The following is a 14,121-nucleotide window of genomic DNA, read 5'->3' as shown; positions in this document are numbered from 1 at the left end:
GCTAGTCAAATGATGTTTCCAATGCACCCCCCACCCCTAACTATCCCACTTTCTACCTCTAGCACTAACAATTCTCTCTTCGCTCGGCCATGTCTGTCTGGTCTCCATCTCTCTTCGCTGTCCTTTTTTGGCACAACAGTTGAACTGCAACCTCTCAATAGGCGGTATGACCTAGATCGGGAAGGGGGTTAAGCCCGGTTAAATAGCCAATCTACAAGGCCACAACGCGTCGCAATTGCTTGTAGATCGGCTATTTTTAAGCATGTGACGCTGAGCTTTAAAGTCCTTTCCACACGCGTCCCATGGTGTGGTTGAAATGATCCCCTTAAAATGGTCTCTGTTCAATAAATGTACATGCAAATCAGTGACATCTCTTTATAGAAATTATTTGTATATAAAGAGATTGAAAACTGAACATTGGTCAGGATCGAAACGTTGTGAATACAAATTTGGAGTTAAACACAGTAAGCTTCATAATGTCATTAACCACTATTAACAAAACAGTTTTTTGAACTTTAAACATGTAAACCTCTTAAATACTTCCAGGATCCCCCAGGGGTCTATCCTTGGCCCCTTCATTTTTCCCTCTACACAGAATCTCTTCAACGGGAAAAAGCCGATCTACAGTGCAAGCTAACAAAGCGTCACAAAGTTCGCAACCAGAATAGGGCCACTGGGGTTCAAGTGGTTAAAGTGAAGGATATGGGAGAAGGAAAATGTGATGAAATGGGGCGGGTGTTGGGGGGGGGGGGGGCGGAGGGAATGGAGGGGGTGGCTGTCTGATCCCAGCGCCAAGGGGGGTTTTATGAAGCGAGGGCTGAGGCACAGGTGGATAACACGAGGCTAAGAAACATCGCATGTCGTTACTTGAACACACGTCTCCGAGCGGGGAGCGGATGTACGGGGATTAGAGAGGCGTACATATGTGTGTATGCTGCGTACAGTATGTGTGTGTGTGTGTGTGTGTGTGTGTGTGTGTGTGTGTGTGTGTGTGTGTGTGTGTGTGTGTGTGTGTGTGTGTGTGTGTGTGTGTGTGTGTGTGTGTGTGTGTGTGTGTGTGTGTGTGTGCGCGCGCGCGCAGAGCTCAGACAGTGAAGCAGGTGCAGTGGGGGCGATGGGATATCAGGATTGAAGGAAGTGGGTCTCATAAACCCCTCTGTTCTCATCTCATTGGAGGGTTTTCCCCAAACCGATTGAGTTGAAAGAGCTCTGTGATACTAGAGAGAGAGGGAGAGAGAGAGAGAGAGCCCTAATAGTCCCCACTTTTCATCTTTACGGCTCTCCATAAAATAACCCAGTGAAAACAGAGAAGAAATTTGGCTGAGGGAAACCTCATATTAATCCCCCCCCCCCCAAAAAAAAAGGAGAGCGAAGTCCACTCCTATGCTAGCTTGGCCAAGGCTAAACAAGAGTCATTAATAAATAAATATGTACCGTACGGGTCTATATTTACACTCTCAGGGTTAAATTAACCCTGCTCTTGTGACGTTATAGGATATAATCACTTTGAGCTCATACGACACTTAGATAGTCCTCTAAGATAGTCCTCTGATCTTTCTCGAGGAGTTAAGGACTGTACCAGAGACATTGCTGAAACAGAAAGGGTAGAATGTACTCTTCCCGCGCACCGAGACTGGACTCCCCTCTGCTGTCTGCTCCATTAGTACGAGAGTGTGAATTGTGTGATGGTTTGTTCGGCTGTTCAATGAGTGGCCATTTCCTGGTCATTTGTATGCAGGTGTGTGCGTGCACGGTGCGGAATTTACGAGTGTCCACTATAGCTGTGAATGCCATTCCCACAAACGGATGGGATAATGGCAGTGTCGGAGTGAGTTATGTTCCTTGCCTTTATTGTAATTGAAGACCCATGATGTCAGGTGTAAATCTGAGATCATGGCGTTCCATCACACGGCCATCAACAATACAACACGGTCCACCTGGATGTAGCATGGGCCATGTGAACGCAGCACAGGTCACTTGAATGCAGCATGGGCCACATGAATGTAGTATGGGCCACATGAATGTAGTATGGGCCACATGAAAGCATAGGGCCATCTGAATGCAACATGGTCCACATGAACGCTGCATGGGCTACCTGAATGTAGAATGGCGCCTACTGTACCTGAACGCTGTACAGGGCCACCTGAACTGAATGAGCATTCATGTGATGTTTGTCCAGAACGCCGTGCTGTACAATTCTCAGCGTTAAAGCTGCAATCGGTCGGTTTCATGTCCTACCCGGGATTTGAAACTGCTTCTACCGCCTGGCGCCTGCCAGACCAAACTTCTACCGCTCTTCCAGGACGGAATACCCCGCTTGGCCAGTTGAGACATTGTGCTTATGAGCTTCAGGCAGTACTACTTGTCAACCAGTAGGTGTACCTACCTGACAACAGAGTTGGAATTTCTCGATGGAAGGGAGACCACCTTGCAGCCACTGAAGATGTTCTGCTTATATTGTATACCATTATATGTATTGGTATATACATGGTAGACATAGTCTACCATACAGATATGTTGGAATGATGTTTTATTCATTAAAATACGTCCCAGCTTCAATTTAATACTGAGTGGAACCAAATGAACCCTTATACGGGTGCATTCACTCACGGCGTTACAAATGGACAGATTAACACCAAGGATTTGACTGTGCATGTGTCAACACGAGGGACCTTGTTAGTAACAGTTGGTACAAGCACCATGACGTCTCCGGGCTACATTGACAGATCCTAATCCACCGGGCGGCCGGCTATACCCCCCAAAACCCAAAGTGAAACATGCAGGCCTCTCAAAACTACGTCCAATCAGCATTCCTCCACGCTCCCTCTGTCCTACGAGGCAGAGGAGGGTCTACTTTCATCTTCATCGTGTAAGCTAAGCTCGGGTGTTCTGCAAACCTCCCTTGAAAGCGAGCACACGGTTCACGTTAGAGAAGAACCATCGCTACACGGAGAGCGTGTTACTTGCAGGTTTTCTGCAGATTAATGTAAAACGCGATGCCTCACATATTCTTTCTTTTTTTTTTGTGGTAATTATAGCAGCGCGGTTGCCAGGGCCTTTAAAGATTATCATACATTTTTATGATTTGAGAATGTGGAAAATGGTTATTAAAAGAGAAAAGCTTTTGAACAGCGGCCAGCCCAAGAACAGCTGCTTTTGTCTTGTTCTCAGATGTACTGTAAAAGCCCGCAAACTGTGCCTTCAAACGCAAAGAGCTGGACAGAATGTTATGCCCGATGTAGCACTCCGTCGTACGAGGGTGTCTCGCACCGACAATAGCAGATAGCAGATCTACGACAACAAGCTTTTTTCCCAACATGGTGTGTAAGTGTATATCGTCTCTGTCGGCTGGAAACCTCATACCTCCAAAACTGTGTTCTGATTCAAATGGAAAAATAGCAAAAGTAGCAGATCTACAAGCTCGAAACGCGGCGCCGTGGTACGCTGTAGTATGATCAAGTAGGGGGTTCATTTACGAAAAAAACACAGAAAGTTAGAATATGGAGATAAGAGGTTTCAGCCCGACAGCAACGATATATATCAGGCGTTGGGCAAAAGCAACGTGGCCATAATTGGCCATGCATTGTGGCTCACACAGGGCCAAATGAGACAGTTGGTGTAATTGTGCCAATTTAGTGTCGAAACATCCTCTCTCATCTAACAGTGGGCACAGGACTCCCACTTAGAGAGACAGTAGACACACACACACACACACACACACACACACACATGAATGCACACACACGCTCACTCACAGGTGAAACTGATCGGTTCACTAAGCTATGTAGCTTTTATGTGCACTGTGGCACCTCTGCCCCAGAGCTCTGCACTCACTTCCCCACACACACATGTACACACTCCTTGTCTCACACACATGTACACACTCCCTGTCTCACACACATGTACACTCCCTGTCTCACACACTTATACACACTCCCTGTCTCACACACATGTACACACTCCCTGTCTCACACACATGTAAAACTCCCTGTCTCTCACACACACACACACACACACACACACACGCACACACACACACACACACACACACACACACACACACACACACACACACACACACACACACACACACACACACACACACACACACACACACACACACACACACACACACACACACACGAACACACACGTGCACATGAGTTCGATTCCCGGGTGTTACACCTGCAAATGCGTCCGCACACACACAAACTAATGCAGATAAACACACTTTTACGCTCATGCACACATCTGTACAACTGCACACACACACACACACACACACACACACACACACACACACACACACACACACACACACACACACACACACACACACACACACACACACACTGTAGTGGCACCTTGGGACAGCATTCTCTCTTTGATGTGGGTGGGCCGATTCCCCTTTAGCTCCATGTAAGTTGTTCCAGAAGGTCCTGTGAAAAGTGTGTGTGTGTGTGTGTGTGTGTGTGTGTGTGTGTGTGTGTGTGTGTGTGTGTGTGTGTGTGTGTGTGTGTGTGTGTACGAGAGAGAGAGTGGCAGGGAGGCTCAGTGCGATGGACGGAGATAGACCACACCACAACTGTGAGTGTGCGCGTGTGGATCGTTATTCATTTGGTTCTCCCTGGGCGGTAATTAGCAGTGCATAGGGCCCAGTAAATTAGCTAAATGGCTATAGATGAGTCCAAGGGAATCTTATATCAAGTGGGGCTGCTACACGCTGACAGGCCCTGTGTGTGTGTGTGTGTGTGTGTGTGTGTGTGTGTGTGTGTGTGTGTGTGTGTGTGTGCGTGTGCGGGAGAGATTGAGAGAAACCCAACTCTTGCGGGCTGGTCCCTGTCCCCCGTCTGTACTGTCATGCTAGCAGCAGCCTCAGGCCAAACAAACAGGTGTGTGCCTCTAACGTGGGTGGGGCAGCCAATAGATCTATGCTCAGGATAAGGTGTCCAAAACACACAGGAAAACAAGCTACCCAGCCAAATACTCTGTGTTCATTTTATTTAACTCAGGGGATGTACAAGTGGGACCAAATGGACCCGTAAAATGGGTCCATTTGGTCTCAACTCCTGAGTTACAGTCCCGTAAAGGTATCTCAGAGTGAGCTCAAATGAACACCTGCAGGTTGTCTTGCTGATGGTAGGATACAGATTAGGACCCAATATAAGTGATACAGTTCTGTCTTCATCAACTCCAAATCTCCCAACGCAGTTTAGTTACGCAGTTTAGTTTTGCCGGTAAATGAAAAACGATAATGTTTCGCCATATTAGTGGAACGTTTCTTTCACCTATTATGAACTTGAATTAATTCCCTCAAAAAAAGAATTTCACTGCTGTCAATAGCGTGTTTCTGTCTGAAAAGAGAGGAAGAAACCCAGGAAAGTGTTTTTGATAGGAGAAGAAAAGAAATGGAAACGCCCTTCACAGTTTTGCCCACAAAAGGTGAAACGGGATAGCAGCAGAGCCCCGGGGCCTTTTCAAGATGCTACAATAAAGTGTGTCAAAAAAGAAAAGGACAGGTCTCTCCAGCAATTACTGCCAAGTCTGGAAAAAGAACTGCAATGTCATTTTAGAAGGTGTGTTTTTTTTGTCTGCGTTTTCTTTTCTTTTTCTTTTGACTGGGTGTGATTTAATAACAACCTAACAGGCCTGATATTGCAATGGTATGGCTGCAACGGCCCCAAAAGGGGGGATAAACCTTTTTATTATCAGTTATTTACAACTGGCCAAGCTTTATTTATCTTCTTAATAAAAGATTGGTCTTTTATAATGATGACCTCAGAGATATGGCGCCTGCTCAAAGCCCACAGATATTGGCGCACGCCCCCGGCCCATGTCTCCTCCCCTTTGTCAGTGAAACTGAAAGGCAAAAGAAATGAAGGGTGGGGGGTTGTCAGAGCCTTATTATGATGGGTTAAAAGTGCCCTGGTGAGGTTCAAAGTGGCTGTGTCCCCAGACAAAAGCATGGCCCCATTGCCCACCCCTTTTCAGGTCTGTGTCTGGCCCCAGAACAAAGACCCCCGCCCCACCAGAGAGCCACGTTAAGGCCCCTGACTGACACGCATGGCCTGGCCCCTGGAGCTCCGCGGGAGGAGGCTAAGTCAACAAGCGTCCGAGCGATGCTAGCGGGGGTGATTGACAGGCCTGAGATAATCTCCCTCTGTGATGTTACTGGGTGTTCAGCCCTGAGTGGCGCGGTTGTGCAATTTCTCCTCATCTTTTTGTTTTCCTTTTCCCCCTGGTGTCCTTCTCCACCTTCTCTCTTCCTCCTTGCTCTCTTTTCCTTCCCCTCCTCTCTTTGTTGCCTTCTCCTCCACTCCCCATCTTACCTTTCTTTTTCACACACACACACGTCTCCTCGCTTGCACCACCTCCTCCGCCCCTTCTCACGCAATCGTCTCCTTCCTCGTCTCCGCAGGAATCCCGACGGCGACGTGCAGCCGTGGTGCTACATCGCCGACCACGAGGATGGAATCTACTGGCGATACTGCGACATCCCCACCTGCCAGAGTAAGGATGACTGCACTTATTGTACCGTACTGTACCGCAGTGGTTCTCAAACCTTTTCTTGTCAAGGACCGCCCAAATTGAGATGTAATTGGCCGCGGACCCCCATCTGAAAATGTTTCATGCCAGGGACCCCCAGAAGACAAGATTTGTGTTAAAAAACGCTTTCAAGGCTTTAAAACATTTTCAAAAATTGCAGATGTACAAGCTGCCAGCTATTTTTGAATAGCCAACGTAAAAAATATGGGGACATTGGTTAAAATGATTGTGATGCTGTGTCAACAAATTTAGCTGGGAACCCCCTGGAACCCCCCCAAGGACCCCAGACCCCACTTTGAGAACCGCTGCCATACTGTACCGTACCGTACCATCTTATCTTGGCTCTTATAAAATAGCATTTTTCGGTGTGCGACACGGGGCGCAACCAAGTATAAATGGGGCATCAGAGCCACATCAGAGGGCTCTGCCTTTTTGCATGACTCTGTTCATCTGGCCTGCCTCTCATGAATAGCTTTTATAGACGTGTCTGGCTTGTACACGACCATTATCATCTATAAAAGATAAGATAAACCTTTATTGATGCCTGGAGGGAAATTCAGGTGGAATAGCAGACACAACAGGGAGAGAAACACAGCAGAGGTACAGGTAAGAGTAAGAGTCACACCAAGATAAATAATAATAATAATAATAAAAAGATACTATTAAACACTGAGTTGCTGGCCCTAGATATGCGTACTGGAACTCTGAACGAGTGAATGTACAATCTACCAATAAATGCACATTGAATATACTGTATGAATCAATATACTTGTACACAATGCATAGTATATTAACAGTCTATCAACACTGAGTATATTAATGAATATATTTACAGTCTGTCAACAATGACTATGTTAATGATTAATGAATGAGTATTATATTTACAGTCTATCAACAACGAATATGAGAATGAATACATTGTATATATGGTCTGTCAACAGAACTTCAACTTGTTTTTATCTGGATGAATATACAATCTATCTACAGACTAAGAATGAATACACAGTTTCTCAACAGTTATCCTGAACAGGCATCTGTCCACGTTTAGCAATGTACATCCTAATGGTACATAATGGATGTTCGTTAGAGTTCATATACTGTCCATTTAGGGGTCAGCTGTCAGAAACCTGAAAGACAGTGCAGGTCTTAAAGTTCTCATAATGGGGATCAAGCTTGGTTGTGGAGCCTGATGGCTAATGGCACAAAGGACAAGTAACTTTGTGGTGTGCTTAGGAGGGATGAGTCTGTTTGCTGAAAGTGCTCCTCGTCTTCGCTAGCTCAACTTAATGGATGGGAGTGGTTCTCCAGGATAGCATCCTGCTTCCTCCTCCCATCTGCAACCACCTCCAGATTGTCCGGTTCAACTCCAACTATGGAGCTAGCCTTGCTCAGCAGCTTGTTCGGTTTGTTGGCATCCCTTATGATTGATGTTGGACAACGGCTACTGCAGACTGGTAGAGTATCTGCGGCAGCCTGTTGCGCACGTTGAAGGTTGTCAGTCTGGTCCAGTCCAGTTTATTGTCTCCAGGTGTACGCTCTGTGGGGTGCAGGTAGCTGATTGCATCATCCACACCAATGTTTGCCTGGTGTGCGAACAGCAGGGGGTCCCGGGTGTTTGTCAGGGGTTTTGACAATGATTGACCATGATGAATGAATGCACTGGGGGGGGTTCTTTGCCTGTAAAACCAGCGAGTGGATGACATCGCATGTGTGCGCCGCCACAACACTCAGTGGGACGTAAACAATAATAGCAATGGCGTGTGAGAATTCTCATGGCCAAGAAAATGCTTCTAATTGCCTGCCGTCATGCCTACCCCTGCCTTGCCTGGGCCTGCATTCACCTCAGTGTGAGCTGCCAGTCACCGGCTGACGCTGGTTCTGTGTGTTCGTGTGTATGTATGTATGTGTGTGTGTGCGTGCGTGCGTGTGTGTGAGTGACTGTGTGTGTTTCCCTTTGGCTTTTTTAGCTTGTATTGTCATGTTTTTGCACAGAAGTATTCAGAGGCATGCGTCTATGTGTGTGTACATGTTTGCACATCTACATACATAATGCATGTCTAGGTATACGTACGCGCTCCCGCGCGCGTTTGTGTGTGTGTGTGTGTGTGTGTGTGTGTGTGTGTGTGTGCGCCTCTATGCATCCGCCTCTATGCATCCGCCTAGTCTCAGCAGTTTTGGATGATAGATCTCCTGGTGTCATATTAGCTGTCATTCAGGGAGGCTTCTGTGCATCGTTTCTACCGGCTTGGCAGCGACTCACAAAGAGCTGGCTGTTTTTTTGTTGTTGTTTCTTTAATCCCATCACATACTTACCTAAGCTAACCTTTTAATTATAGGTGTTGAAAATGAGCTGGGGGTGGGTGAACCCACAGCCCGTTTCCACGTCAAAGAACAGGGTTTTTTTTCTCCTTCTTCTTCTTTTAAACGTCCACATGCAGCGTTTGTTTGGGATGCGGCTTGTCTGGGTTTTCGAGAAAAAAGAAAAAGCCAAATTCAATCGCATTTCAAGCACTTGAAAAGAAGGATTATACTATTACGAATTTGCACAGCACCTTACATTGCTGACATTTCTAATAATAAAAAGAACACACACACACACACACACACACACACACACACACACACACACACACACACACACACACACACACACACACACACACACACACACACACACACACACACACACATCTTTCATTCTGGATTGCTGTGCTATAATGAAAGGTTATGTTTTGTGAAAGCACACCATAATGATTAGAAGAGTTTCAGCTGGCGGCGTGCTTTGAAACACTTGTGAGAAACCGGCATTGAGCCTAGTTTCAGACTTTTTGTTGTCTGAGACTTTGTTTGGGATTTGGCTTTTGGATTTTCCACATTCGTATTAGACCAGGGAGAAGCCCCGGTTCCCCCTCAGGGCAGTACAGTACGCGTGACTACAGCCTAATGTCTGATGAATGGCCATAGACCCATTAAATCATCTAATAATGCATGTCTGGCTGGGCCTGGCTACCTACTGTACTGCCCGTGTATTGTCTGTCTGTGTGCATGAATGCGAAGGTCTACTTAGTGTGTGTGTACGAGCAGTGGTGTAAAGTAACTAAGTACATTTACTCAAATACTGTACTTAAGTACAATTTTTTGGTACTTTTACTTTACTGGAGTATTTCCAATTTCTAATACTTTTACTTTTACTCCACTACAATTATTTGATAACTTTAGGTTTAGTTACTAGTTACTTTGCAGATATACATTTTTATATTATAAAACATCCATTAACCACAACAGCCCTATTTCATACATAGGCTATTTGAAAATAGCAGATCTACAAGCTCACAACGCGTCGCGATGCGACGCGTTGTGAGCTTGTAGATCTGCTATTTTCAAACATTTCAGTACTTTTACTTTTGGTACTTTAAGTATATTTTGATGCCAATACTTTTGTACTTTTCTTAAACAACATTTTGAACACAGGCCTTTTACTTGTAACAGAGCACTTAAGTCAAATATCTGAGTACTTCTCCCACCACTGTGCGCGTGTCAGTAGTCTGTGTGCGTGCATAAATGTGTGCACCTAGAGTTGTGTTGTGAGCTCGCGGCATTGGGCTTTTTAAAATGACCTATTTCACAATGTGCATTTAGCGGCCTGTCCGTGCCAAGAACCCCACCTTTATGTCCCGGGGAAAAAAGGAGAGAGCAGAGAAGAGTCCATTCCTTATCTCTAGTGAAACGAGGCCAGCCTTTGTTGCCGATGATGGCCTTCCAGCTTCCAGTTGTGCGCTGTCTACTCTGTAACCCATCCATGCGGCATGCGTCCCAGTTCTCTGGCTCACAGCGGGGGATCATCGCACCGTATCGGATGGTACCTAGTCTCTCTCTCTCTCTTTCGAGCCAGACTGTATTCAAATGCTTCCGCCTATCATGCCTAAACAGTCTGTGCAACGGAAGCGCTGAAAATGAGGATGAAAGTGAGAATGAAGGGAATAAAGCGCCAGGAATAAAGCCTCCCTGAATGACAGCTAATGACACCAGGAGATCTTTCATCCCAAACTGCTGAGACTAGGCGAATGCATAGAGGCACACATAACGCTGTTATTTTCACAATTTTTGCATGCCTATTTTCACTGTCTTTGCATGACACTGCTGTGCGACAAAGTATAAAATAGTGCTCAAGTGGTTAATTGATTTGCTGATGTATAAAAAAAACTGTGCTTCTCGAGTATAATTCGATTAATGGAAAAAGCAATCAAAGGAATAATCGCTAAGAAAATAATGGATAGTTTGCAGGCCCTGTGAAGTGGATTGCACTGTGAAAACACAGCCGCTCAGTCGAGGCGGTTTCTCCCTCCGGGGGCCAGACCAGACCGAGCAGAGCTCTCAGACATGAAAAGCCTTCCGTCTCATCTATTGTGAAACCAGAATGGCCACGTGGTGCCGCACCTTCTGGCGGTGCCTGTTCTGTTCTCAATCTGGTGTTGTCTGAAAAGCGGCGCGGCTACAAAGTGAGAAGAACGCGCTGATGCTCCGTCAGCGTCTCGCTCGGTCTGCGGCCGGGCTTAGAGATGGCTCAGAACCAGTGTTGCCAGATTTTGTGAGAGAAACAAGCAACCAGGTCTAGGAAAACCAGCCCAAAAGAAGCGACTATGGTCCACATGAGCACTTTAACATATACATCAGCTATTTGAAAATATAGCTCACAACGCTCAATATAGCTCACAACGCGTCGCGATGCGACGCGTTGTGAGCTTGTAGATCGGCCATTTTCAAATAAAATCTTGCGGGGAAATTATAATAAGCATCTGGCAACCCTGCTCAGAACCCCTGGTCGGCGGTGACTCGCCAGGGAAAATGGGCACAGCATGGCTTTTGTTTTCGTTTAGTCTGTCTTTTTGTTTTGTCTGCGACCTCAGTTTTGTCTATCCTTTTTCTTTTTGTGCCCATGGTCTTTGTTGTAGCTTCCCTGTCATCTGAGGCAATGCCACCCCGGGCGAGTGGGGCGACACGCCCTGGTGGCGTGCGCTTGTGCCAGACGTGAGGTCACGTGAGGTCAGAGCGAAACACGCAGTCGGTCAAAGTGGATTATAGTGTACGCTGAGACATTGTTGACCCTGGTAATCCCTCAAGGCAGGAGTTACCGTGTGGTTGAATAACGTCAACAACACTTCAAGCGGTGCTCGTTTTTTCAAGATGGTGGGACGCTCTACTGTACAGATTGACATAATAGCCAGTTGCTGTTGTCATTCTGGCTCAGTGGGTCTCAAAGTGGGATCCGGAAATCAAGATATTCAAGTGCATTTAAGGCGTTATAGACCCGTATCTTGTCCTTTATTCCATAGAGTGGACAACTGTCCAAAGTTGTTTATAGAAGTTTGGCGCTATTAAGAAATGGCTTATGTATTGTTGCATTCTTCACCCTGGCCTCATGGACGAGGGCAGAGCAGGGCTAATGGTGTGGCACCGAGGGACACCACGCTTAATGAGGTGTAGGCGATTGGACTGATAAATCACAGTAGCTTCTGGCCAAAGCAGTGAACTCCAAACTAGTGGAGGTTCCCGTGGTGCACAGGATGACACAGTGTGTGCAGTGTGTTGTTAAGAAACCTTGTGAACTTGTAACGGCGTGGCTCTGCAAGAGGCCAGCGGTCTTTGACAGGGTCTGTTTGTCTATTGTGTGTGTGTGTGTGTGTGTGTGTGTGTGTGTGTGTGTGTGTGTGTGTGTGTGTGTGTGTGTGTGTGTGTGTGTGTGTGTGTGGGGATGTGTGTGTGTGTGTCTGTCCGAAGCTAATCTTGCAAATCGCTGCACCAATCCGTGCAAACTTTGTATGTATGCTGCCAGTAGGCCACAGAAGTACCTCCTCCATTCATTTTATTTCCACATATACTGTAGTATGTTCAACTTTTTTCTAGAGCTTTAATTTTTCAACAAAAAGACGTTGTGTTTCTTACTTTCTTACTAATAATAATTACAGTACCAATATTTTCTGGGATAAAAATGTGTTACGGCAAAATATTTTCCATTTGTAGGCTAACAAAGATTCCCTTTAGTGACCTGTTCCATCTCTGTCTGTCCAGTATGTCGAAGAACCTGCTCTTTGAGCGGAAACTAACTAAGTGACTTTAACGGCGAAAGTGTCAAGTTTTCTCTAGGAACATGACATGACATGTCACTGTCAAAAAAAAGGAAAGGCGGCTTTGGTGTGACTGCCTTTCTTCAGCTGGCATGCATTTAGTTGATGGGATCCCGCCAGCAGAATGTGATTGACACAGAGTGAAATTGTCAGTCCTCAAGGCTTTGCCCTCGACAAAGAGGCTTTGATGTTTTGAAGCTAGTCTCTCATGTGACCAAAGGTAAAACCTGCTGTTCCTCCACCTTGGGGAAGCATGTGGCTCTGCATGTATGCTAAGAGTTCAGAGACTCTTTCACTGCACTGGTTCTCAAACTTTTTCGTGTCAAGGACCCCCAAATTGATATGTATTTTTCCGCGGACCCCCATCTTAAAATGTTTTTTTTTGCCAGGGACCGCCGGAAGAGAAGATTTGTGTTAAAACATTCAAAATATATATATAGATCTGCTGTTTTTGAATAGCCAACATATAAATGGATAAAGTGGTTAAAATGATTGTGATGCTATATTAACTACTTTGGCTGGGGACCCCTTGGAACCCGCCCCAAGGACCCCTTGGTGTCCCCGGACCCCACTTTGAGAACCAATGTTTTACTGTTTTGATAGAACAACATTGGAACAGTGTGGGAAGCTTCATTATTTTTCTATCCCATTCACACGATTCTAATCCAGAGTATTCAATGATCATTTCTCAAGAGCATGCTGCACCGGATAATGTTATTTATTATCCTTGGTACAGTAGGTACATATTTCTATGACAGCGTTCCCAACATAGAAAGATGTCACCGTCTTTTAAGCAAGACACTTTTACATCTTGATTTACCGCGTAAATGTCACACGTCGTACAGTATACCTTTGATTGATTCCAACCATTTAAGGATTGCCTGATTAAGCCTGTCCATCACAATGGAACCATAGATGTAGTGCTGCTCCACATCCACATTTTGGCAAGCTAAGCAGCCCCACCCTGCACACAGTAAAACAAAGCAACTATGCACTTGGCGAAGGTTTGATCACTGCGCGTTGATGGAAACATGCAGCAATGATATATATACCGCCTTTAGCAGGATTGACTTATTAACAACTTTCAACCTGCCATTCCTATTTTGGGCATGGCATTTATAGATGAAGACTTCAAAAGAAATTTGCATATGGAGCAGTGATTCTCAAACATTTTCATAAACTTGGTTTAGTAATTTTGAACAATATTTAAAACGTGACATTTTATTTAAAAAATATATCTCTGCTGTCCGGCAGGAACTCCAAAATGTTCATTTTTCAGGAAATGAAAAAAACAAAATAAAAGGTTAGGAGGTTTTGTTCATCATTGATAAGAACAGCTGAATGGACCTCCAAGCTCACAATGAGGGTGGAGGTCGAAAGGGGGTTGAGCCTGGAGTCTGCTAAACCAGCTAACTCCACCCCCGTTTGCTGGAGTTGTTAGCTGGTTTAG

At 45.6% G+C, this 14,121-nt stretch overlaps 1 protein-coding gene across 2 annotated transcripts in view; it reads left to right on the top strand.

Annotated features, from left to right (window-relative positions):
- kremen1 (kringle containing transmembrane protein 1) overlaps nt 1-14,121 on the top strand; it is a 75,999-nt gene that overhangs the window by 31,753 nt on the left and 30,125 nt on the right. For both annotated transcript variants that reach the window (XM_084053964.1, XM_084053963.1), the window contains exon 3: nt 6,419-6,510. In XM_084053964.1, the coding sequence (XP_083910090.1) occupies nt 6,419-6,510 (92 nt within the window). The remainder of the gene's footprint in view (nt 1-6,418; nt 6,511-14,121) is intronic.

The sequence above is a fragment of the Gymnoscopelus microlampas genome (genome assembly GCF_963454915.1).
Source record: "Gymnoscopelus microlampas genome assembly, chromosome: 4".
In the NCBI taxonomy this organism is placed as follows: Eukaryota; Metazoa; Chordata; class Actinopteri; order Myctophiformes; family Myctophidae; genus Gymnoscopelus; species Gymnoscopelus microlampas.
The sequence above is the reverse complement of the archived record's forward strand: the minus strand, read 5'-3'. Positions and strand labels throughout refer to the sequence as shown.